The sequence below is a fragment of the Anopheles ziemanni genome, chromosome 2, assembly GCF_943734765.1.
Source record: "Anopheles ziemanni chromosome 2, idAnoZiCoDA_A2_x.2, whole genome shotgun sequence".
Classification (NCBI taxonomy): Eukaryota; Metazoa; Arthropoda; class Insecta; order Diptera; family Culicidae; genus Anopheles; species Anopheles ziemanni.
The window spans coordinates 62,662,406-62,686,898 of NC_080705.1; the positions used below are offsets into that span (position 1 = coordinate 62,662,406).

The 24,493-nt window shown below is 44.7% G+C and overlaps 1 protein-coding gene across 1 annotated transcript in view; it reads right to left on the reverse strand.

The window, feature by feature from the left end:
- Nucleotides 1-2,881: 2,881 nt before the first annotated feature.
- LOC131282207 (calsyntenin-1) overlaps nucleotides 2,882-24,493 on the reverse strand; it is an 85,231-nt gene continuing 63,619 nt past the window's right edge. Inside the window, exons 4-6 of the mRNA XM_058311618.1 lie at nucleotides 23,993-24,068; nucleotides 4,121-6,254; nucleotides 2,882-3,366 (exon numbers count right to left, since the gene is read on the reverse strand). Coding sequence (XP_058167601.1) covers nucleotides 2,882-3,366; nucleotides 4,121-6,254; nucleotides 23,993-24,068 — 2,695 coding nt within the window. The remainder of the gene's footprint in view (nucleotides 3,367-4,120; nucleotides 6,255-23,992; nucleotides 24,069-24,493) is intronic.

Below are 24,493 nucleotides of genomic sequence, written 5' to 3' on the forward strand. Positions count from 1 at the left end.
AGGTTGTCCCGGGAAAAGGCAAATTCTTCCACCAATGACATACACACAGATCCATTTACAGATGGACGTTTCTCCTTCGAAACAGTTTCGAAAGCACATTTCCATGTATGTTTTGAGGAAAAATGAAAACTTTGAAAATACTCGCCGCTACTACTTTGAGTTCGCCTTAGCAACTATTCCATTAAGCCAATCCCCGTCACCGACAGTTTCCATCAGAGACAGCACGAGTTTCCTTTCACACGAGTTTCCTGGTTCAACAAGCTGGCGTTTGATGGATTTTCTAATCCAATAGTTCCACCCGCACACCACCGACCGACACCCGACAGCATCCCGGTACAGCAGGACAGCAGCTTTGCCCGCGGAACGCGAAGAACGCTTTCTTCCGATTTCCTGAGCATGTAATTGACAGGCCGGGAAAGAAAGCGCGAACCACAGCGAGGAGAAGGCGCCGGTGGTGAAGGAACGGAACATGGGGGGCTCATTTCAACCAGCGCACCGTCACCCAACCGTGCGCATTCGTACACACTTGGAAAACTTTGATAAATAAGTTTTCCAGCCCGCAACCCCGAGCAGCTTCCGGCGGGCTCTAACATCGCGCACCGCGGTAGGGATGTTGGCCGGCTAACCGACATTGAGAAGTTAGTGAAAGAAGAAAGCACCGTCAGAAATTATTCAACTGTTGTCAAAGTGATACCGAAAGGAGTTTTATTTCATGAATTATTAATTCGTTCATTAATCACCGGGAACTGTTTCTGGTTTTCGCAGCTGGGTTGGTTTTGCAGTTGTGATGGGATTTTTTTACTTCTTCTTCGTGTTCTTTTAATTTTTTTCTCTCTTCAGTCTCCGTCGCGTTTCTTTAAGTTTAACTTCGTTTTCCGGTCGTTTGTAACATGGCTTCCGGTTGCCCGTCAGATTAAAAGTAGCAAACGATTTCTAGGACTGGTGCGTGAGTGGGTGAACCATTAGTCAGTTGCCCGGAGTTGTCCGGGCTTACGATCGGGGTTTGAGAAGGAAATATTCCCCCAGAAACCTTCGTACATGAGTACAACAGTTTAAACGGTTTGAAAATACTTAAAACGAACCATCGAAACCCAAAAATCATTGACATTTAAAAATGTTTGGAAAAGATACAAAGAATGTACTAAATTATCGCGTGTTAAACGTAAAGGGTGCGTGACGAATTTTTGCAGAAAATTTAAGAAAATTATATCTCATGTTTGCCCATCAATTGCCTATAATATCTTATTTAGATAAAATCCGACAGCACTAGGAAATGTTATTGAGTTAGACATCAGAAACAATAACCAAAGTTTAATAAAAGTAACGATGTCGTACTAAGAGAGGAATATACAATATAAACATAATTAAAAAGAACTATCGAAACCCAAAATGCATTGACTTTTTTTTAAATTTTTTTTTTGAAATGTACTAATTTATCGTGAGTTAAACATAAAGGATGCGTGATGAATTTTTGCAGTAAACTTGAGAATATTATGTTTCAAGTTTACATAACATCTTGTATAGATAAATTTGACAGCAGTTGTAAGATTAGTGTATAATACATCTGCATTTATAAAAGCAAAACAAAACTTTTCAATTTGATAATTCGCGGATGAAGTTACAGAATACACAATCGTAGTATTGAAGTTTAACGATACCATGTTGGGCGAACGGGATCGTGGTCAATATTAATGATCCTTTTCAGAATTTTAAGCGTACACTCCGTATTTAAGTTTGCCCAATCAAAATAAAAACCCTTTACACTAGCTCCTGTGTAAAATACAATGATGGTGGCCGACTGATTGCTATATCTTACGTCGACTTCGTTAGGTTTATTGAATATTGTTACGCAAACATGACAAATTTTCTTAAATTTACAGCAAAAATTTGTCACATACACTGTGCAAAACACACGCAATAGAAAAATGTGTTTATTGTGAAATTTCCGGGAAGAATCATACAATATGAATAAAAATAAACTAAATTTCTCCTTTAAGCCACTGGCAATGGTTCCAAGCTCACGTTGGTCAAGTTACGTTCGAACACACGACCGTTTATCCGGTATCCGACAACCCAGGAGGAGCCTTTGGGCATCGGCGCGAACACGTGAGTTCGATTCCGGGCGGACGGGTTCGAATGCAGTAATTGCTGCCCACAGGACACGTTGATGATGCTGTATGTAGCCGTGTCAATCCAACTTTCCAACCCCACACACCGAGAGGTACATATTCGTCTTCGGGCGAATTCGTCGGTGGTCCGTTCCAGGAATTCCGGAACACTTCTCGCTGCGGTCAACAATGGGTTGAACGTGATTCAGAGGTTCATTATTATGGATAAAAGATAATGCAAGGAAAGAAAAATGAAACCCAAATACATTGTGCATGGACTCGTTTCCATCTGACCGACGTACGGGGACAACCTGTCCAGTGGTTGAATTGGTTTTCCAAACCCCCCGAACTCGCAGAAGGCAGAGACAAGATCCATCATCCTACCGATTGGAGAGTTTATCTCGGGAACATTCCACGGGCTTTCCAATTCTGTCACGATTTTCCCACAAGAAATGGCGTCGGTCCGAGAAAAAAGGAATCCGCATTGCGTGGGAAGAGGAGAGGAGGATTGAATTTGTCGTACCGAAGGAAACTCTCGTTCGGACGAGGAGCGAAAACCATTTGAATAGTAATAACAATGGGGATTTCCCGGGAGCGTTGTTCCGGGGGTTTTTTTTTCTACTTTCCACTTGCGACGGAGTTCCTGCGAACCGTTTCTAACGCACCCGAACAATGCCGGAGGGATTTGGAAATTTCGATTTCCACGTCAAGCCCCACCAATCCTACACACATGCATTTATAAAGAGGTCCCCGCCACCCCCCCTGTCCACTACTTACATCGTGGAGTTGTCCCACTCCAGCTGACTGACGTTCTTGTAGCGCCCGTTCAGGACCTCCTCGTCCTCGGAGTCCGAGTTCTCCGACTCGGAGCTCTCGTCCGACAGATTGTCGTTCTGCATCGGGTTGATGGTGATGGTGAGCGCCGAGTCGTCCCAGTCTAGCTGCTGGTCCGGGGCCACCTTCGGGCACGGCTGGTGCTTGTCGGTGTTGCGCGAGTGGCCACCGGCCGCACCGGTCGCACCGCCGTGGTGTCCCCTGACGCCGCTGGCGGCACTGTTGTTGCGTAGGCGGGCGATGCCGACGCCGCAGATGAGCAGCACGAACGAGGCGCAGATGACCACGATCAACATGGTCGAGTGCGACGAGGCGAGCTTCTCATGGCCAATCAGTGCACTGCTGCTGCTACTGCGGACCTTCGATTGCGACTCCTGGACGTCGTGCGAGTGGAGCATCGCGTGCGCGTACTGGTTGGTGTTGTCTAAAACAAAATGGAGTAGAAAGAAGGACGTTTAGCATACCGTCGGTTGATCTTAGCATCGAACAGAGCGAGAAATAGTTCATGACTCAGAACCTACACAAAATTATCTCATATCAAGTGGTTGTGGTTATATAGTTATTTTGAATACTATCTATTAACAGAGGTACTTTGTTCGTCAATTTAATATGTTGACTGCCACGTCACCCAAAAGTGGTTGCAAGCAGCAATTTATTTTAAAAAGTTTTTGATCCATAAAAAAATGAAAATGCTATATAAAAACTGTAGTAATATGAAAAGCAAGTTCTTTGAAAAGCTAAATCTTTGCTTGGCCTTCGAAAACCGTCGGTTTAACAAATGTTATGAACAAGTTTTACCGAAAAAGATTGTGCCACATTATATTAAAAAAAAATATATCTATAATAATAAGAACGAAATGATAAATTTCAACTGAATTGAAAACATTTTTTAAAGCCACCTGTCATGAATTCTAAAAAGTTGTTGATTCATAAATAAATAAAATACAACTTAAGTAAAAGTAATGATAAAAACAAATTATTTGGGAAGCATCTTAGTTTGGTTTTCAAAAACCGTTGGTTTAATAAGTTTGATAAACCAATTTTATCAAAAGTGGAAGTACTAAAAAGGTTCCAAAAAGGCTTCGTTGTCAATGTGTTAACACTACTCTTATTTTTCTAGACAACAATTATGCATGAAAAATATTCTACTATCTGCGCAAAAACCGCCAATCCCTTACCATGCGAATCAACGGCAACGGCTGCACCATGCTGACCACCGTCGGACGTTGCCGTCGAGATAGCGAGCAGCACGTTCGAGGATGGTGCGGCACCACCGGCGACGGAAGCGGACGAGGTCGGCTGCTGCTTCGGATGGAGCACGGTGAGCGTGAGCGTGTATTCGGCACTCCGGAAATGGTCGTCCACCTGCGAGCAGGTCAGCTTGAACACCCGGTTCAGGTAGTAGGCCGGCTTCTTGTTGATGTACACCAGCGACTTCAGCACGTGCTGGTAGTTCTCGATCGTATCGTAGCCGATCATCTCGACGCCCTCCTTGCTGATCTGCGTCTTGATGTCGAACTTGAAGAGCGACTCATCCGTGCCGTCCTTGTCGTCGATCGTGATCTCTTCGTGGTCTGGGTTGAGGCTCGGGAATACGTTCACGTTGCACGAGTCGAGCTTCTGCAGCTCTCCGCGGATGTCCTTGCCGGTGTAGACGCTGATGTTGATCTGCGCCAGAATCTTGACACCCTCCTTGATGTCCGGGTAGGAGACGAGGTGGTTCGAGTTGCCGCTGATCACGATCTGTGGCTTCTGGTCGGTGGTGAGCGGTTTGTCCACGAGGATCTTGTTGTACAAACCGGACGACGACGACGACGACGAGGACGCAGCGGACGACGAAGTGGAGGACTGACCGGAGAGGTTGTTGGCGGCGGTCACCATGATATAGGTGTCGATCGTGGGCAACCGGATGGCTTTCTTGTTCGGGCAGCTGACCGTCGTCATCACCTGGATGTTGCGGCGCCCGATCGTGGGGTTCTCCTTGGAGTTGATGTACTGAATCTGCTGCAGCAGCTGCTCGATGTTGGTCTTGTTGCTGCCCTCGGTGATGATCTTGTTCATCTGCGTGTTGGACTGGATCTGCTGTTCCGGCTGCAGGTAGTGGTCGGCTGGCGGCAGCAGCTTCTCGGCGCAATCGGTGCCGCAGCGGATCTGGTTCGCCGTCAGCACCTTGCGCGTGGACAGCTTGATTTCAGAGATGTCGCCGCTGAAGCCGTGCTTGAGGCGGTTCTCCGAGCCCTGGTAGCAGGCGCCGATGGCGAGCGTCGTGTTGATGCCGTGCGCCGCGTGCAGCGGCCAGTCGTCGATCACCTCCGGGTTGCTGTGCCGGTCCTCGACGTTGCTCTCGAACCGAATGCCGTCGATGTACAGGTCTACCTTCGGCAGGTCGACGTTGATCGTGTAGTGGTGCCACTCGTTGTCGCACACCTGCGGGATCTTCCAGCGCCACTCGGCCGGGCTGAAGATGTTCAGATCGCCATCGTTGAAGTCCTTGCGCAGCAGCAGTATCAGCCGGCAGTTGCGCACAAACAGCGCCATATGGTGCCGGTTCATCTTGTGATCGTCCGCGCTGCAGACGATGTGCTCCTTCGTGTGCTTGTCGTTACTCGCGATGCTGTGATGCCGGAACATGGTCACGATGCTGAACTGATGCGCGGCAAAGTCCTGCGGCTGCACGACGTTCTTCGGTACAATCGCGCCCGAGCTGCCGTCGAAATGGAAGATCGACTCGGCACCCTCGTCGTACGTCAGATCCTTCGTCCAGTCGGTGTTCTTCTGCAGCAGATCGACCAACCCTGTCGTCGTCGTCGCGTCACCACCCTCCGCCGCGCGGTCCTCGCTCAACCGGCGCAGACACTGGCTCGCGTCCCGGTCGCATCCGAACGAGATGTGCTTCGTCTTCAGCGACACCGACGACTGGATGACCATATCCTCGCCCTTGCACTGCATGTCGCACAGCTCGAGGTGGATCTTCGGGAACAGCGAGACGCTCTCCATCGAGTTGGCGCTGTAGTCGATCCGCTCGGCCACCCCCATCACGTGGGCCTCGCAGACGCGCCGCACGCGGATGTTCACCATGACCGGCGCGGACTGCTTCATCGCGCAATCGTACGCCACCACCGACAGGATGTGGTTGTGCGAGATCTTGTGCGACAGCGGCTCCGTGTTGCGTATCGAACCCTCGTTGTCGATGGTGAACGGTTGGTCGCTGGTGAGGATCTCGTACTTGCACACATCGCCGAACAGCGGCGTGCAGTCCTTGTCCGTCGCCTCCACGCGGATGATTTCCTGGTACAGTCGTCCTTCGTCGACCTGGGGAGAAACAACGGAAAACAAGTGGTCAGGAAGTGGTACTAATTGAAGTGAATGGGAGGTACGTTTCCCTTTTCTCCCGTAAACGATAGCTCTAATGACTAATTTCTGCAAACGATCAGCTTCCGCTGGTTCCACTTCACCCCCGATCGGAAACAGCAACACTTTCAGGACGTTTTGAAACATTACTGCAAAGTATTATTTTGACAATGGGTTATTGGAAATTCGTCGGCAACCTCGGTTTATGCCCTCTTCATCGTACGGGCACGTGTAAATGAGGTACATTTCCCGCGTAAAACAATCCTGAAGTGGCAGGGGAAAATCCATGCGGCACACAAATATCAATAAATCGGTCGCGTAAATGGGGCTCTTCAAATTTCCACCGGGAAACATTGAGCTGCCGTTCGATGGTCGGTGTAGTTTTTGAGCGAGATTTCGAGCGCTCGGGACGCACAGAAAAGCGCCACCCGCGCCATCATTAAGGGGCCTCCACGCGGACGAAAATAACCTTTATTAGGCGTCGCACAGCTGCGGGAGGGAAAAACGGGAAGGGGACCGCAGCAGGAAGCGGGACTCGTTACAGTGTGGAGTTGTTATGCGCCGTGGCGTGTCGGAATGCCGTTGGAGAAATTGAGTCAATAACACTAAAACCGGGCTCGCGATGAGGTGTGATCAGGGGAGGGGGAAAAGGGAAGCAGATTAGGCGGAGGTGGAGAGACCAGGATTCTGTTGCCCCGTTTGCCATGACAAATCATCGCCCAGGTGGGGGTGCTTGGCTACCCTGGAACCCCGACCAAAGGCGACGGTGTAATAACTTCAACCAACTCCACAGACGCTCGTTTTCCCGGCTTTAGAAATTATTCTCCACTTCTTATTTTCTTTCGGCGCTTTGATTTGATGGCTCCGGGCTCGCCTTGATTCGGCTAGCGCCGCCGTTGTTGATCGGCTGCCCGAGTATCGATTTTTCCACCGTTTTCCCAAGGATTTCGATTCAATTGACCACCTTTTTACACGGCACACCTTCTCCCTGTTCGTCCGTCCGGCTTGGCGGGGGTGGGGATGAAAATAACGACCTCGAGAACTCGGTGGCTCGAAGGAGCGCACAAATAAAAGTGGAAAATAAAACACACACACACACAAAACAAAATTTCGAAAAGGAAATCGAAACCCTCCTCAAGAAATGGACCCTCCCGTCGTCGGTAAGGAAGCACGGGAGCGGGGTTCTACAGCACCGGGATGCCGTGAAAATTAGTTTTTCCCATGCTAATCGTTACCGAGAATTTATTCCCATCGATGGTCCGATGGTGTATCAAAACCTCGCCCAACCCGAATGGCCTCGTGTCCGTGAGTGGCTGCGGCACAGGTGGGGACGAGGTGTGATGCGGGGGAGGGATGGTTTCGTCCACCATCACTTCCTTTCTCCCGCCGCCCCCTCTCCCAGGGGACCACTATCCCTGTCGTTTGAGGAATAAATTCGAAGAATGAAAAGCATGAGAAGCAAAAGAGAAACACGCGACGGCTAGAGCAAAGTACTTTTTTTGTTTTTGCAGAAAACATTCCCAAATGTCGCATTCTGGAATGTTGAAATTGTACGCGGTAAATAAGAAATGCTGTAAATAGTAAATTTTTCAAGGAAATGAATATTACATTTTAAAACGTAGATTTCGGAATAGGATTAGTGAGCATATTTTCGCAAGTGTTGGTAATTTAATAACTATTACTAAATTGATTGAAGTATTACAAAAATATGAAAAGTATTACGAAATTGGAATCAATAATTTTCATGAAAATTATAAATTTCAGCAATGCTTTCACTCGTTCGCAGAATTTTGCTGTAAATGAAAAATGTCACACATTGCCAGCAATAAGAAATTACTGCCCAACAAATAAAAAAAAATGCATTTCATACCGATTAAGTGATTTATAGAATTTATCTTTTCCTTCGTTTAACATGTTTTGTGGGGCTATGTGGTTCGAAACATGTTCTATGAGGCAAGATTGATTATTTTTTAAAATATGAAAAGTATTGCAACACTGGAATCAATCAATGACTCCATCTCTTCCTTTCGTTCACGTCTTATCAACTCTCACATGTAATACATCCCACTTTTCCTCTCGACATTTGTGTTATTTTGTTTTAATTTTTACATTACACTTTGTATAGCCCATGTGGCGAACATTCAAGAAATTTTTAAATTTCAGCAATGCATTAGCTCCTTCGCAAAATAGTGCTGTAAATGTAAAGTTTCGCACATGTCCAAGAATAAGAAATTACTGTCCAACAAATAATGAAACTATGCCTTTCATACAGAATAAGTGATTTACATAATTTATCCATTCATTCATATTTTTTTTAGTTAGTTTAGGGATTAGATAAAAAGTTTGGCAAATACAATATAGTTTACCATTGAAGACATAAATATAATTCAATATTTAATATTAACATACCTTTATGATTAATTTAGTATTTAGAATATCAATTAGCAAAAAAATATAAATCAAATAGTAAAAAAGCTACATACATGATGATAAAAAGAAAACCTGCACATTTAACTGAAAATTAAAAAAAAAAGTTCTTTCAAGGAATTTTTAAGTGTGACTTGTGAAAAATAAATCGATTTACGAACTTTTAACACTAAAATTAGTAACACTTCAATAATGAGAGTAACGAAATTGCATGGTCTGCAATGTTTAACAACACTCTTTTATTAATTTAATAAAACTAAAATAACCAAAACGACTGATTGGGGGTTGTCAACTACTTTCACACTTTGTCTAACTACGAGCGAGATGTACTTAAAAGCTGATTTTTCTCCCAAAAGTAACGACAGTTAAAAGTGAACGCTGTCATTATTCAACCCCAAACCGGCGTGAATTGTTGTGTCCATCCGTAACGAGCATGTGTACGCCGTCGCCCGATGTGTCCCATTCCGTCCCCGTCCGTCCCCGTTTGGCGTCCCGGTGGATTTGATGGAAGGTACGAACGAAATCGAATTTCTACGGTTTCACCTCCATTTGCGAGTGAGTGTCTCATTTCACCCTCGTTTCATTTGAGCCTCTGTCATATACGGTACACGGCTCACCGGCCGTAGAAGAGATGGATGGATGGATGGATGGATGGGTCGAGAGTTAGTTTGAGTAGTCCCAAAGAGGGCGAAAGACTATCAACCATCGGGGACGACCGTGTCTTTGCCGCGCGGAACGGGTTTCGGTAGGTAGGTGACCAAAACCGGACGAAAAATTCGATAAAAGCACACCCAAGGTGTTTTCCCCCCACCCCCTCTCCCTTCATTGAGTAATCGTGAAAAGCAAACTTTGCGTGCGGGGTGGGATTTTTTTTCTATTCCTCCATCGTCGGCCGGCGCTCGGCCGGTCATCAGATTTGAAACCGATCAATTTTGTGTCACCGAAGGAAAAGTGGACCCTTCGAGGAGGTATAATTGAGAAGGGCGGAAAGCGAAAAAAAGGGAAACACATCGTAGGGAAAAAAAAGGAGCCACCGACGGACGCGACCTGCCGACGATCGATGTTAAACAAGTGGACAAACGAACGAAGCAATAGAAGGGCCGTCCGCGTCGGCCGTGTTTGATGGCGCACCTTCAACGACCAAATTGCCATTTTGTTGACATGATTGATGTTTGCGTATGCAGACGAAGAGGTCCACGCTACTGCTTGTGTGCTGCTCGTCAAAAATTGGTTGCGCCACCTTATTGGCACTTCCTCGCGCGTGACGAAAACCGTTGCGCAAGACCTCTCATCCCACTCCGCCCACCCCTGGCTTCCCTTTTGCCTTGTCTAGAGCCCATTTGCCCGTGGGCTTTCTTTTGCTATCGCTCCGGTGGTGGAAATCTTTGAAAATGAAGCGCAGGTTTTCCAGGAGACAGAAGCAACGGGAGGAACGGTGTACCGGTTCGAAGGGTTTCCTTTCGCACATTAGTTTTCCTATAGTTTCGTGCCCACCGGTTTCCCGCGAAGTTCGCGTGAGTTTAGCACATTATTGATTGATGTTTGGCGGAGGGAAAACTTTTCACCTGCGGTTCACGCGGCATTGTGGTGTTCGATGATGATGCCCCGATGATGCCGGCTCGCCACATTAAACCGAATGGTTTTCGAATGCCGACCCTCATGTAACAGGAGCTAGGCGGGATGATACAAGCCACAGGCGCGCGTCTGATGTTCGATACAGTCGGTTCTGCCATTTGGGGAAGCTTTCACACCCGGGTGGCCAACCAAAGTAAGCCAGCAGCGAGCGAGCGAGCACTGTTCGGCGAAACCATACTATCGATTTGCCCGTATTAATGCGCAGATCTGGGCTGATTAGGTGTTGGCTGGTTTGGGAAAATCGATCGTTTTTTGGCGTTGGCTAATGCGATAATAGCCTCGTTGCGGGGCTGTTTGAGCGCCATCATTTATCAACGTGGAAAAGCGAAAAATGGGTGTTTGTGTGGAGTGCAATTTGTAGTTTTTGGCATTACAAAACGGAACCTATGAAACATTTAGCATTGCCTCGTTTTCCAAAGCTTTAAGAATTGTATTGTATGGGAGCAATCGTCAATAGAAGAATTGTTCCATTGGTTATGTTCATTTTATATTACAGAGTTTCTATTTATATAACAAATGTTTCAAGAGGTAGAGGGAAAGTTTCATCGACGCAGGGTATGTTTACAGACGCATCGGGGAACTTTGCAATCGGTTAGGAGAGCAAACTTTAAACTTCGTAAAACTCATCGTTTTGTATTATTAAATGATGTTCCTATCAATATTAAAAAGTGTTCATCAAAAAAGGTTGTTTTCAACTAAAATATAAAAACATTGTCCTATTTTATACCTTCTTTATTTCGAGGTGCTATGTTTGTGACAAACAACAGATCCGTCGTGGTAAACATGAGTAATTTTCAATCCGAGGTTTTCCACTTTTACCGTACCGAATCCGTTGCTTGAACAACGTGTCCAAACTAGTGGATGAAAAAATTGAAGGTACAAATTTTAATTGATTTAAAAGACAAAGAGTTAAAATACACAGTAATTAATTCTCTTTTCTTGCGCGAACGTAGTTGATACTGGCACGGATCAAAGTAAACAAACAAATAACAACAAACGAGGACTTTAGTGAGGTTGACAACTTGCTCTCCTAACCGGTTGCAAAGCTCCCCGTTTGGTATGCACATTTCCCTTAGCTGTCTGACATATTCTCCTGTATGATTGAAATGTTCTCTCTACCGATTGAAAATGCCCCCAACGCTTTTAAAATGTTCCCTCTACTTTTTGAAACATTCCACTATATAGATCGATACAGGGGTATCGTAGCATATGGTTGACAAAATAATTTCTATTCACGTATCATTTATATTTTTCTCAATAAGCACGTAATTTACAAACCGTACAGAAGCGTCACAGTCGAAGAAAAAATACGTCTTCCTCCGGAGGAGCGGCGCAAAACAGCCAAAAATTAAGCAAACGAACCGCTATGCAAAGTGAATGTAAAGTAGATTAGTTGAACTGTTCCCCGACGGTCGAGTAGCGGATCCAAAATGAACAAGACGAGATGTTTTTATTTTTTCAAAAGCCACAAGAACAAGAAGATTTATTTTCGGTATATTCGGGCCTCTGCTTTTGCCGGTTTCCCAGCGTCTACCAAGAAGTTTCGGCGCGGCTGTTCCGGGCGGGAAGTCTGAGTTTTCAGGCCCGTCCCCCCGTCTGCGAACGTTCTCCCTTCTCCCAACAGGAAGCGAGTGCGAGCTCTCTAACGAAGCTTTTCGGGACGCGTGGCGCACATCAAAGCGCCAGACATGAACCCTCGATCGAAAAATCGATCGAGTGGATTGGAAATTCAATTTCTTTGTATAAACATTTTAGTGCAGATACGGGGGGACGGGGTTGGTACAAAGGCGAACGTAAAGTTGCTCAAGTGAAGCCAAGTTCTTTAAAACAGTTTACAAACGAGCTGTAGCTACAATAAATGGAATTGATTTTGTTTTTGTTTAACATTAAACGGATACATTTCAAACGCAGCTTTAGGGATTTGAAATGTGTAGAAAATATAAACCCGTTTGCTCGATCGAAATTTGAGACGTGTTAATAAGTGTAACGTTGTTGAGCTTCGAGATAAAGTTAATCGAATGAATCTCACGTTCACCACAACGACGATCGCAACAATTTTCTGCCGGTTTACATGGTATAGTTAAACATTTAATATGGAGCAAAAACAAACAACCCCCAAAACGAGCCTTTTCTGATTCATCTCGTGGAGCTTGGTTTTGCAAAACTCGCCCTGTACATGATCCAATACTCGGTAGGAAGGAGAAAACGACAGAAACATACCAACGTTGTTGTAATCGAGAAGATCTTTAGTTCGTAAGGGAGTTTTCCGTTGTTCTTGAGAAGCAGCATCTTCTCCCAGTGGATTAACATTCAATTAAGCATGCGTTGGCTTCGTTTTCCAGCTGGCAAGGTGAATACTAGGGTCTCTTTCTCCTCCTTTCGGTGGGAGAAGTAACAGAAGGATCAAAAATGCTTTTCTCTCGACCACACGGGGCAAAGCGGTGGTTTCGGTGGCAAACAAACGTGCCCGTTCGTGTTGGGAGCAGGAAAAACGCAGCTCGAAGAAAACTCCCACGGTCATAGCTTTTCGGGACGTGTGTGTTTGTATGGATCGTAGCGCTATCACTCGCAGACCCGACAGCATACATTCCTCCTCTCTCGCACGAGCGCTTATCACCTTCGGATCACTCTTGGCGAGGGAGCCGAATCGTTGCCTCCCCGGCATTGAGGCGGTGAATTCCGCCAAAGATCTTCCCCCCAACGCGGGTTACATAATTTCGCGTCAGTCTGCGAAGTTTCGGGCCGGGGGTTGCGATTCGATGCTGGATGAAACAACAAAAAATAGGAGTTGCGCGTGAAATATACTTCCAATCCTTCGTCAAGTGTCGGCGAACACAGACACACACACACACACGAACAGAAACGCGCGTGCTTATCCTTACAACCTATCAAGAAGCCCGACGAAACACCGGGAGAGCGCAAAAGTATCTTGGAAAACGATGCCGCACGCGCGTGTCTAAACGTTACCTACCCCATGGGGTATATCATTATGGCAAGGGAAAAGCGCGCGCTGCTGGAAAAGGAAAAGTTGCCCAATTGAGGGAATATTAATTTATTTGTCAAACGTGATTAGGGAAAGCTCTTCCGGGCGGGACGAGGGTACCGGTCTGGGCTGGGGAATGGGAGCGAAATTTCTCCGAACGCACCGATAGGAGGTCGCCAGACGCAATATCCGCCGAAGATTCGAAGAATCCAACCACGGACAACGCATAATAGCGTGCACGAGGATGATGAACACCCGGAGGTATTTTATTGTCATGTACTTCAAGGGGGATCAATATAGCGCTCGCTTTCCCATCCGCCCCGGAGGTTGTGGTATGTGGCACCATTTGACTGCGGTTTCCGTATGTATGGCGCCCGCCACTCCTTCCCCTCGTATTTGACGTATTTCCCAACCCAGGGGTTGTCCACCCGGTGCCTTCGTGCCATACCATGGATGGTATGCTTCAGCGGAGGGTCCTTGCTGGCGACGGAAAATACCGGTGATGGAACTAGACGTGCCGTGGTATCATCTGGTGGAGCAGTGTTCAAGTGCCTGCGGCCCAACACCTCCCCTCAAAAGTCAACGGGAACGAGAACAAAAAAAAAATCTCCTTGCCACTGGAGCACGCTTTGCATGGAGGCTGGATGGAGGTGACTACAAAAAGTGGAGGGAATGTAGCCATCGTTTTCTGGTTCGAAGGGAGGAGAAAACGCGGCTTCACTGTGCCATGGAGCGCAGTCGGTTAGTGTGTTATTGCTTCGAGTTCGTTGGCGAATGGTTTGGGAAGTGAGGGCATTGGGATGGGAGTACACTATAACGCAATTCTGGAGCTGTGCACGGTGAGGGTGTTGCCAACGAAAGCTAGGTTTATACGGAAAACCTACATACAAAAGCTGGGGTCTGTTGTAGTTGTATTGTTTTACCAATTTTCTCTTGCTTTAAATTCTATCAAATCATTTTTTAAATCTTATTAAATGTTTTGAAATGAAATAACTCTTCGAAGTGCTGACAGTTTCTATATAGTATACTTTTGTAACACATAATGTATTTGTTATATTTTTATTGATGCCAACAACTGATGATCATTAAATTCCTCATTTTAATGAGGAGCTTTTGCTGATGGATTTCATTTTGCTCAGGAACATAAAAAAAAAAAAAAAAACTCGTATATTCGGGTGAGGACACACCATTCAACTGTAACTTTGTTTTTAAATTGAACTTTTACCTGTTTTCAGGATTGAGAATATTAAAGTTTGTTAAAGTCAGCTGCCAGAGTTCGATTTGTTTTAAGGTTCATACGAATGTGGGTTTATTTGAAACTGTTGTTTGTTGATAACTGAAAAGGTTAAAAACCTATCATCGAGCCGAAAATCTCCAATCCTTTTCCATAAAAAAAAACTTATTCGTTGAGGTATTAGAGCACTATTTCGATTTAAAATCTGTTCCATAAAAAAATTAGTAACATCCAACATGCAACTTACATGAATAATCCAAACCAGCTAAGCCCAGCAGAAAACATTAATCCAAATAACATGTTGTATCGAATGTCTGAACACAAATTTATCGTAAAAAGACGATTAAACGATCAATCAAAACATGTTTGTTAAAGATTGATAATATTGAAGAACTATTAGTTCATAAAAAAACTCGAGAAAAATATATAATTACCCTTTCAACAACTAACACAACCTTATTCAAACTACGAATCAAGATTCTATTCGTAATGGGATCCAGGTCAAACTATTCCGTTTTACACAAAATTGTTTCTCGTCTTTAAGATATGTAGCTCTCTTGGAGAGGGTGCAATCGAATAAATAAAGTATTTTACGATATTGATAGTCAGTAATAATATAATTATTATAACGATTGTTGCAACCCACTTTCCGAAGTAAACGTTTTAATTTATCGCGCAAAATATGTTAATCCTTTCGCTAGTAATATTCTTCTGTGCAACCATTGTACTTAGCTTAAACATTTTTAGAAGAGATCACCACTTCGATAAACAGTCTTTCAACGCAAAACGGCGAAGGAAAAAAGGGAAAACAGAAGCTGATATTTGCCGTTTACCCTTGGCAGGCATCCGCTGGCTGGGGTTTTGTGCCGTGTGCCAAGGCGCAAGGAAATGTAATTCCATCATTTCCGCCCCATTCCTGGCACGCGGAAGCAGCGAAAGCTCCGACAGAAGCGAATCGAAAATAAAGGAAGCGCCGTAGCATGGGTCGGTCGGGTTGCGGCCCAGGACGGTACGACTATAATCGAAACGTAGTAGTCGAGCATTCGTTGCTGTCATCGGCAAAAGGCACGGAGTGGAAGGGCAGCAGCACGCTCTCGACGTCAGCGAGGAAAGTAAAAAAAAACGCCCGAACACGGTGGAATGAAAAGCGTTCGTACTCATAGCTCTCGAAGTAAGCAAAGTGGTGGAAGAAGGACGAAAAGGAAAGCATTGGACGAGGCAGGGATGATGAAGGAGTCGGTTATGTCAAGCATTCCATAGCAATGGCAGACTTTTCGCCAGCGCTTCGTGATGGAAGGAAAGCGAAATGTAAGAAAAAAAGGTAGATAGGAACACCCAATTCGAGTGAACTGAACGTGCACAGCAAGAAGCAGCCGAAGAAAAGTCAAGCTTCCTGTGGCCGGAAATAGTAGCTCGAAGAAGTTCGCTCTGGTTTTCTTCGCCCGTTCCTTCCCTATTGGAGCATTCCGGGGGCGGCAAATGTGGCAACGTTTCTCAAAGCGCGGGCTGGCAACTATCCCGTGTCCGCTCCCGGACGGCTTTGCAATATACAAGTGCTTCCACCGTCTTTGCCCACCGAATGCATCCAATATCTTCCGTGCACCTGAGGGCCACTTTATTTGCTCGTGCAAGGACTTGCACCAAAAACCAACAAGAACAAGAAGGCCATTCCTGCACTGGCGGAAGGGTTTTCTGGGTGTTCCTTTTTTGTTATTCCGTAAAAAGAGTTTATCAACAGTTTTTTGATCCAGAAGAATTCCCAGAGTGGGAAACGAATAAAGCGAAATAGAATAAAAAGCCTATGAAGCCAGGACGAGGAACGAAAAACATCTCCGGTGGGTTCCAATGCAGGAAACCTTTGCAGAACGAACCAACCATTGCAGCAATTTAATGTGGGCAGAAAAAAAAAACACAACTGGCTTTGGAAAAACAGAAGCTCATCTTCTTCGAAAATCATCTACGGTGCTTCCCTGGCAGTCGTCCTCGCCATCGTTTTCGTTCGGGCCATTTTCCGGATTCCTCACAATGAGGGTTATCGGTTGGTGATGATACCACCATTGCCAGCGCTAGTGATAGTGGTAGCAGTAGTGGTAGTAGCTATAGTAGTGGCGGAAGTAACGGCGGTGTATAATGCCGGGATTTTTCCGTCAGTCGATCAAGGACGATGCTGATGGGACGGTGTTTGTGGCTTGCGCATAAATTTCATCCATAACGCCCGTGCCCAACCGGCGAGAAGAGGTGCTTTTGTTTCGAGTTTTCCCTTTTTCCGATGCTGCAGCACGAAATAAACCGTGCAGAAGAGTGGGCGGAGGCGGGAGAGCGCGTTGAGGAGAGCGGGTTAGAGACAGCGCTTCGAACGGAGATAAAATAAAGGAGCTTCTTCTTGAACTTTCTCGCTGCGTTTTCCAGATGGTGGAGGAAAGTTGCAATTTATCCAGAGCAATTGAGTGGATGATTAAGAACATCATCAAAAGGTTTATCGATATCCCACGGTTTTCCGTTTCCCGGCGCGCTTCCTTCCCCGTCGGTCCATGGTTTTACTTTCCATTCCCAATTCTATGCCGCCGTGTATACCCTCGAGAAATCATTCTCATTGGACAACGATCGTGGAACTTTTGTCTTAAAAAAATGACATAACATTTCCAACGACAGCACTCCTATTCGTTGCCAGCCCTCGATACGCCGTCTAATGGCAATGTCCTGTTGTCGCAATGGCTGATTGAAAGAAGCTGTGCCGTGTCTAGCGGATGGAGCCGTCGAAGACGGAAGAAAATGATTCGGGCTTTTTGGCTCCCACTTGGCAAATGTCACCTAATGATGTCGCCGTCGCCGAGGCCGTTTCGACGAATTCGACGTGCCCGGCCAGCAGCTTCTCGAGACGATATCGTTTCCCTTCTCCACCGTTTTCCGGTTCCCGAAAATGTATTCGTTTCTTCCTGCCCTTGTTTTGATTTTACGAAAATTTGTCCAATTTTTCCTCGGGGGAGGGTGGAGGGGTTTCCTTCCCAGCGCGCCGTGAGTGAGTGCCGGATATGGCGCAGACGGTTTGCGAACCGGCGAAGCACAAACGATCTGATTGTCCTTGATTCCGGACTTTGGGGAGTATTTGATAGCTTCGGTGAACGGTGAAACGTCACGAAAAGCAATCTAAGATAATCAGAACATTCGGCATAGAAATAACTCGAACCCGGTACGGGGTCCTACTTCCGCCTCGGAGGTCCACGGAGGATACGTTAACGCCGGACTGCTTAAATGAACCTTTTGTTGGCTCATTTAACTTAGATGGAGTGGGGATTCTAAATATTGGAATTAAGTACTCGGTGGGGTGCTTATTTTTAACGCTTCAATTAATCCCATTTTTGAATGTTTCCAAATATTATCAAAACGAATTCAGAGATGATGCTAGTAATGATGCTAGAAATTGATGGAATATTTACGATTTGAGAAAAAATTGGAATGGTTTAAAATATATGAATGTGTAAGAACTTATTTATTTTGAAAATGGATGCTTTTACAAATTACAAAAAATCAAAATATCCTAACTGACAGTCACATCAAGGCGGTCTGTTTTTTCTGTTTTCTTTATCATCAAACCATTCCGGAAAGAATGCAAGAAAAGACCTATATTACGTCAAATTGATGCACTAGTAAAGTTAAGGTTCATTGAATATTTTTCAAACGTCTTTTTGGGGTACGTTTACACTGGCCATGTTATTTATGGAAAAAAATATTTGCTTTAAAATGAAACAGCTTGAGTAGTGAGAAATATAATTCATGCCTTTGGAAATTGCAACAGAAGGACATAAAAACATGTCAAAGCTTCCTGAAATGACAGCATAGCGAACGGATGAGTGGATACACCATTCTAAAGTGATAAAAACCTTTATTGTTGAAACAGACGAGTCCAAAACGCATCCAAAACATTTTTTAATTAATGTTAAATCAAAAAAGAAAAAAAGGTATGTAGAGAGAAACATGGCCTTTTCTAAACTATATGGAACACGGCGACCCCAGAGTTTAAGAGCCACTTGCCCCAAAAAGTTCGCTTCCTGGTTTATTTTAATTCATCGACTCAAGGGTGAGCAGACCGTGATTGAAAAACTCGGTCCTAGAAAAAAAAAAGATCCTACAGTATTACTTGCCAAACGAAACGAAACGTGAAAATTGTTAATACTTCAAAAAGCAACGAGCTTTGCAATGCTCGTGAGTCGCAAAAGTTTTCCTGCGTTTTTACTCGTTGCGGCAGGCAATTGATGACGCAAAACAGGAAAAAAAATTCACAACTCGCTACAGCTCGGAAACGGATCGAGTGTGAGGATGAGCGTGAAACTTTTCCCCAATGATGTATGATGCGTTGCAAGGACGTGGAATTGAAAAAAAAAAAACAACTCAACTGCACTCCACACTGCAACCGGTAGCTACGGTCGGTTCATGTTTTATTTCCCGTAAAGTCAAAGTCAACTGCAGCATGGCAGAAGGGATGGGGCGGAGGGGCCATAGTGGTGCAGGAAGCGTGAATTTCCACTTTCTCACTTTTGCGTCAAGTTTTCCCCCGATGGCAATGTGTGGAGGGCAGTGGAAAATGAAACACCCAAGGACACCGCTCTCGTTCTCTCTGCTCTTCGTTTTCCAATATTTCACTATTCCTATCCTATTTTACAAAAAAAAAGCCACCGAATACCTCTTCGTTTGAAAGGGGGAAACTGGACTAGGGAAACCAGCATTCCCTTCATACATATTTTCGCACGTAGCGGTGCAGGAACAATATTACACAAGCATACATATACAGGCAAACACAGGTGCCTTCAACGCTACATCCGCCATTGTTATTATTATTATTGGCTTTATGCTGGTGAAAAGCGATCGCGCAAAGGCGTCCCACCATCGGCTGTGCAAGCAAAGTTGGAAGCAACGGCAGACAAAAGTGCACCGGATTTTCCGACCGGCCGACTGTGGAGCCCTCACCGCGCACCACCCTGTACACGCTTGGATCGAAAATGAGTACACAGCCGGAACACATCGGTCGTATCGAGGCCGGAAACCGGAAGCAATAGACACAACGGGCCCCGCAATGCTCGAAGCGGTTCCCGAGTCGCGAACGGCACCGAAAGGTGGGAGTTTTCCTAAACGCCCATTCGCTGTTGCAGATTTCCGTCCTGGCGTCCGCTTATCGATTATCGGCGGCTATAGCGCTGCGCGCCTTGCAGAACTTAAACAGCCCGGACCGAAGGGAGGCTGCAGTTTGTACTGACCGGTCGAGGGTAAGGAAGGCAGATTCTATTGTTTTCGACCGATATTTCGGCGCATGTAGTGATTATGTCGGTGTGTACCGTCATCATGCTTAATAACACTCGCTTGCGGAATAACATTTTTAAGTTACATTTAGCGATGGCTTTTTTGCTTTTGTGTCGTGCATAGTGTTTTTCCTTATGAATCTTTAGGCGAGATTCATTAATATGAATCTTTCTCCTAAGATTCATCCAGATTGATTCATGAACCTGTTGGGATTCGAATATTGAAACGTTGATGAATCTTAAACAAATCCTTAATGGATCTTTCACGAATCTTGATGATTTTTTCATTGGCGTGAATCGTCCGACAAAAAAGAGGTATCTTCACCCAGTTTTTGATCTTTAGTTTTCTGTTTTTTAAACATTACAGAATCTTTGGGATTCATGAATCTCTCAAACGATGCAAAGAGAATCATTCCGATTCATGAATCTGTATCGCATTTACACAACTCTAGTCGTGCACCTTTAGTGGAAATCATCGGCTTTAGCTTACAGCTGTTACCGCCTATTTTGGTTCGTCTTCGAACCAACCCGTGATTAAAATAGCGCCTCAACTTCTGTCTAACGCATCTGAGCGAAAAATTAATTTAATAAAGAGTGAATGTAAATATGAAGATTATTGTTTATTAAGAAAATTATTTAATAAAGCTGCCTACAAAAAAGAAAGTAAGCAGCTATGAAAATAAGATTATATCTCCAAATTCAGCGGTTCTGTGCGGATTTCGAAGCGCACAAACAAAAATGTACTCGGAAATTCGGTACGAAATATTCATGGTGATAGTCACAAGTTAGTCTTAAGACAAACATTAATTTATGTATATTGTTATTAGAGTGTAATTTTCTAGGAAATCTATCATTATACTTTATTTTCATGTTTTTATGTTCATCTTCAAGATATAAAATCTGATAAGTAAGAGACGAACTCAGAAAGCATTAGAGACAAAATTTAGTGTCAATGGCAACCATCAGAAATACATTTTCGATTCCAGAGAACGGGTGCAAAGTTTTTCCGAACTGAGTAATGATTGGGAGACCTTTCTAGCTACTATAATCCAAACCGGATTTATTGAAAAGCATAGGCCCTTTCCAAGCGAACGGCTTGTCTTAGATAATAACGGTTTTACCATTTTACTTCCATCAATCCTGGTGTCTGAAAAATGCCTATTCTGACTTTATTCAAATCCAAGTAATTCCGTGTTTAGTCGTTTTCTACTGTGCCGGTCGACTTTGGTGCACGAATTGATAAAAACCCTCCCGCCGTCTGTACCCTTTCCGATTCAGTACTAGGGACGGATCGTTGCCAACGCGCGAATTTCCAACGAACTCCTGAAAATTGTTGATGCCAATCTTACTGCGACCTTCACTGTCCCGATTTCTAAATGGGAAAACTTTCTTTCGGCCCGTCTAGGATAATGAATCGTTAACGGTCGCTGTGCGAATTGGTTGTGTTCGTATCGACGTTCCATCCATCCATCCATCCATCACCAAAGGATGGGGGGAGCGGGTTGGAAAAGAGGACCCGCAGTTGATGAATTAAACGGTTTTTCTCCATCGGCTTCCAATTTATCGGCTAATCCGGATGTCGCGCTGCCGGCGGGGAGTGGGGGTTCGGGAGGATACCATTTTAAAGCCCAAACCGTCGCAGCCAATCGGAATGATTGATGGACGCTACCAACGAATGGGTAGCTTTTGTTTATTTTTAATTGATTTCCATCAGGGCCGCCGGGCGTGGAGTTTGGGGGTTTTTTGTTGTGTTGCTTTTATTGCAAAAGCCCATCAATTAAAGTTTTCGGTTGCTCGGGGAAAGCTGTCCGAAATTGATTAAATGATAATAAAGTGCGATGCGGTGAGTGAACCACGCGCCTCCTTTAAGCGCCATTGAAATACATCGAGCATCTGGAAGGATTTGCCACATTCAAACGTTGCTGACGATTTGTTGCCAATTTCCTTTTCAAGACGATTGATATAATTTACATAAAGCATTCGAAAAGGGGTTTTTTTGCTATTTGAATTTTCTCTGAAAAAGGACACGAGCAAAATTTGAGAAGCAATAGTGTTCAATATATTCTCATTCAAATTCAAACGTGTGCTATGTCATAAAACTAACCAAGGTTTTCTTGTATTCTTTTTTATATGTTGTGTTCGCAGTCGGCTTTTAGCAGTATTTCGTAGAAATTGAAAGAATTCCGGCTTGGAGCTGGGCCAAATTGGGAATGCATCCCTTAATTATACTTGATAGCAAATATGGCCATTCAAAATAGTTCGTTGGATTGAGATACGGGCCCTTTTATTGGATATGGATGAAATTAGCTGTGTTAAAAGGTGTTTTATTTTGTTTAAATACCTTATCGTCGTTCTTTTACATACTTTTCATGTTTATATTCACGAAATGCTGCAAAAACACCCGTTATATAGTGTAAAACATTGATCTTAGCGCCTTTTTCGATACAAAGAAGCGGATGTCTGGCCATGTCTGCATAGATCCTCTAAACCATGTTAAAAACAAGGGATATACGGAATATTTTTGGACAACAAGACCCTGTGGCTGTAATTTTGAACATCCTAACGCTGGTACAAGACAAATGGATTTCATCGGAAAAGAAAAACGCTGTGTGGTGAAAGTACGAGACTTACTTTTTAAAGCTTTTTTAAATGTAAGCTAGTAAAACTCAACAAGTGTTGTAAAAGTAGATTTTACGTAACTTTTTTTTGAGACATTAACATCAGGGGCCGACTTATGCTGGATCTGTTTTGTTCAACTAATCAGCATAGTGTACATTTTTGTAGGGTTCGATACAAAAAGCTCCCTTATTCTTAAAATTCATCAAAAGGCTGTTCGTTCTAAGACTATTTTTCTCATCTCAATCCAAAGCTTTCAATCACATGTTCACAATTTAGAAATATGGAAAAATAAATAGAAAATATATGAACTGTGGCGTCTCCAGCACAGATCGATGAAAAAAGGATAGAGGAATATGGTATATTGGGGAAAGGGGAAAACGGGGAGATGATATTTTGAAATCATTGTAACTTTTCCTTTCCCTTTTATGTACACTTTTATTAAGACCTTCAAATTCATGCCTGACATTCCTCAGTTTCCACCTGGTTGCTAATCAATCAAAAATACTTTCCGGTGACCACAACGCACCTGGGGTAAGTATGTACCAGGACCTTTTGATTCACGCTCCTGCGTTTTGATGCCAACCATTTGTGTAACAAAGAAAAAATCAATACCGACACATTGAATTAATTACGATCCGGGTGCGACCGGGTGAACGACGCGTCGTGGTGAAGTGCCACCGGTCGCCAGTCATGCTCAAGATGAAGTGACATAGAAGAAAATAGATGATGTGAAATAGAAGAACGGCCAACCCGAAGGACATTCCGGAGCCCTTTCCGGTCACTGAACTGTAGTGTGCTCGGTGTGCCGAACGACATTATCGAAAATTGCGTTACCGACTCTCCCGGTGGAAGCAGCGGCTTCACCGTCTAAGCTAAGGCAAACGAAAAACGTCGGGCGACTCCATTGACGGAGCCACATTTTTACTTCGTCCTCCCAGCCAGGCAGTCGTCTCGATCACTACGGCACAACTTTTGCCTGCTTTGCAGACATTTATCCAACAGTGCGAGAAGCGTATTTCGGTGAATTCTGTTTTTATCCACGCAGGGGGAAGAAAAATGGAGCAAAAACTAATCTACTTCCACCGAAGCATGGAGGCGCCTGGTGGGTGGAACGGAGCTCATTCACGTAGCGGAAGATGGATGATGAATATTAAGAAACTTTCAGCCACTTCGACGGTCTAATCCAATTGCACGACGCGCCCGCAAGCGTGCGAACATGCGAGTAGCGGTAGATGTAACTATCTGGCTTGAATAAACATTGCTCGTTGTCGGTTAAAGTGCTAGTGTCGTTTTTGGTATGCTCCGGTCGATGTCAGAATTTTGCGGGGGGAGTTCAAAATAATAAAAGTTCTCTTGTAATTACGGTTCGCTCTAAGCCTCAGTCTGTCACTATTAATTTTGAAACATATTTAGCCGGGTCGTATACGGTCACATATGATGAGCTAGAGCTTCTAAACGACGACGAGCAATCGAGAAGATGGCGCCCGATAGGGGACAGAAAACTTACCTCGGTGACGTACGAAGGCTGAAGGAATGTTGGCGAATATTCATTAATGTCAATCACGGAAATGTGAACGCTCGCGCTGGAAAGGGAAAAAAGAGGGAAGAATGAAACACAGTGAGCGCACCATAAATAAAGATAAGAAAACCACACTGGTAATGAGGATCGCCATCTTTCTTTTCCTCCCGCTTGATTGAGAGGAGGCGCAGGATAAGTATGGTGGCGGTATTGGAATGAGCGTTGTGTGGTGAGTGTGGGAGGGTAAAAAACTTTGAAAATTAGAGGTGAGTGATGGGCACGCATGGAAGAGCGGGGCGGAGTAGGATGGCGTATGAGCGATGAGAAGCAATGGAGGCAATGGAGCAACACCATCGTTTGCCTGTCAGATAAACTTTTTCATCTGAGCCTAATAAGCTCGAGTGATTTGCAGTCGGAAGGCGCCGGCGGTCGGGAGGAAATGGCCGGACGCAGAAGCTTAGACAAATCGAAACGCAAAATATGCTGATC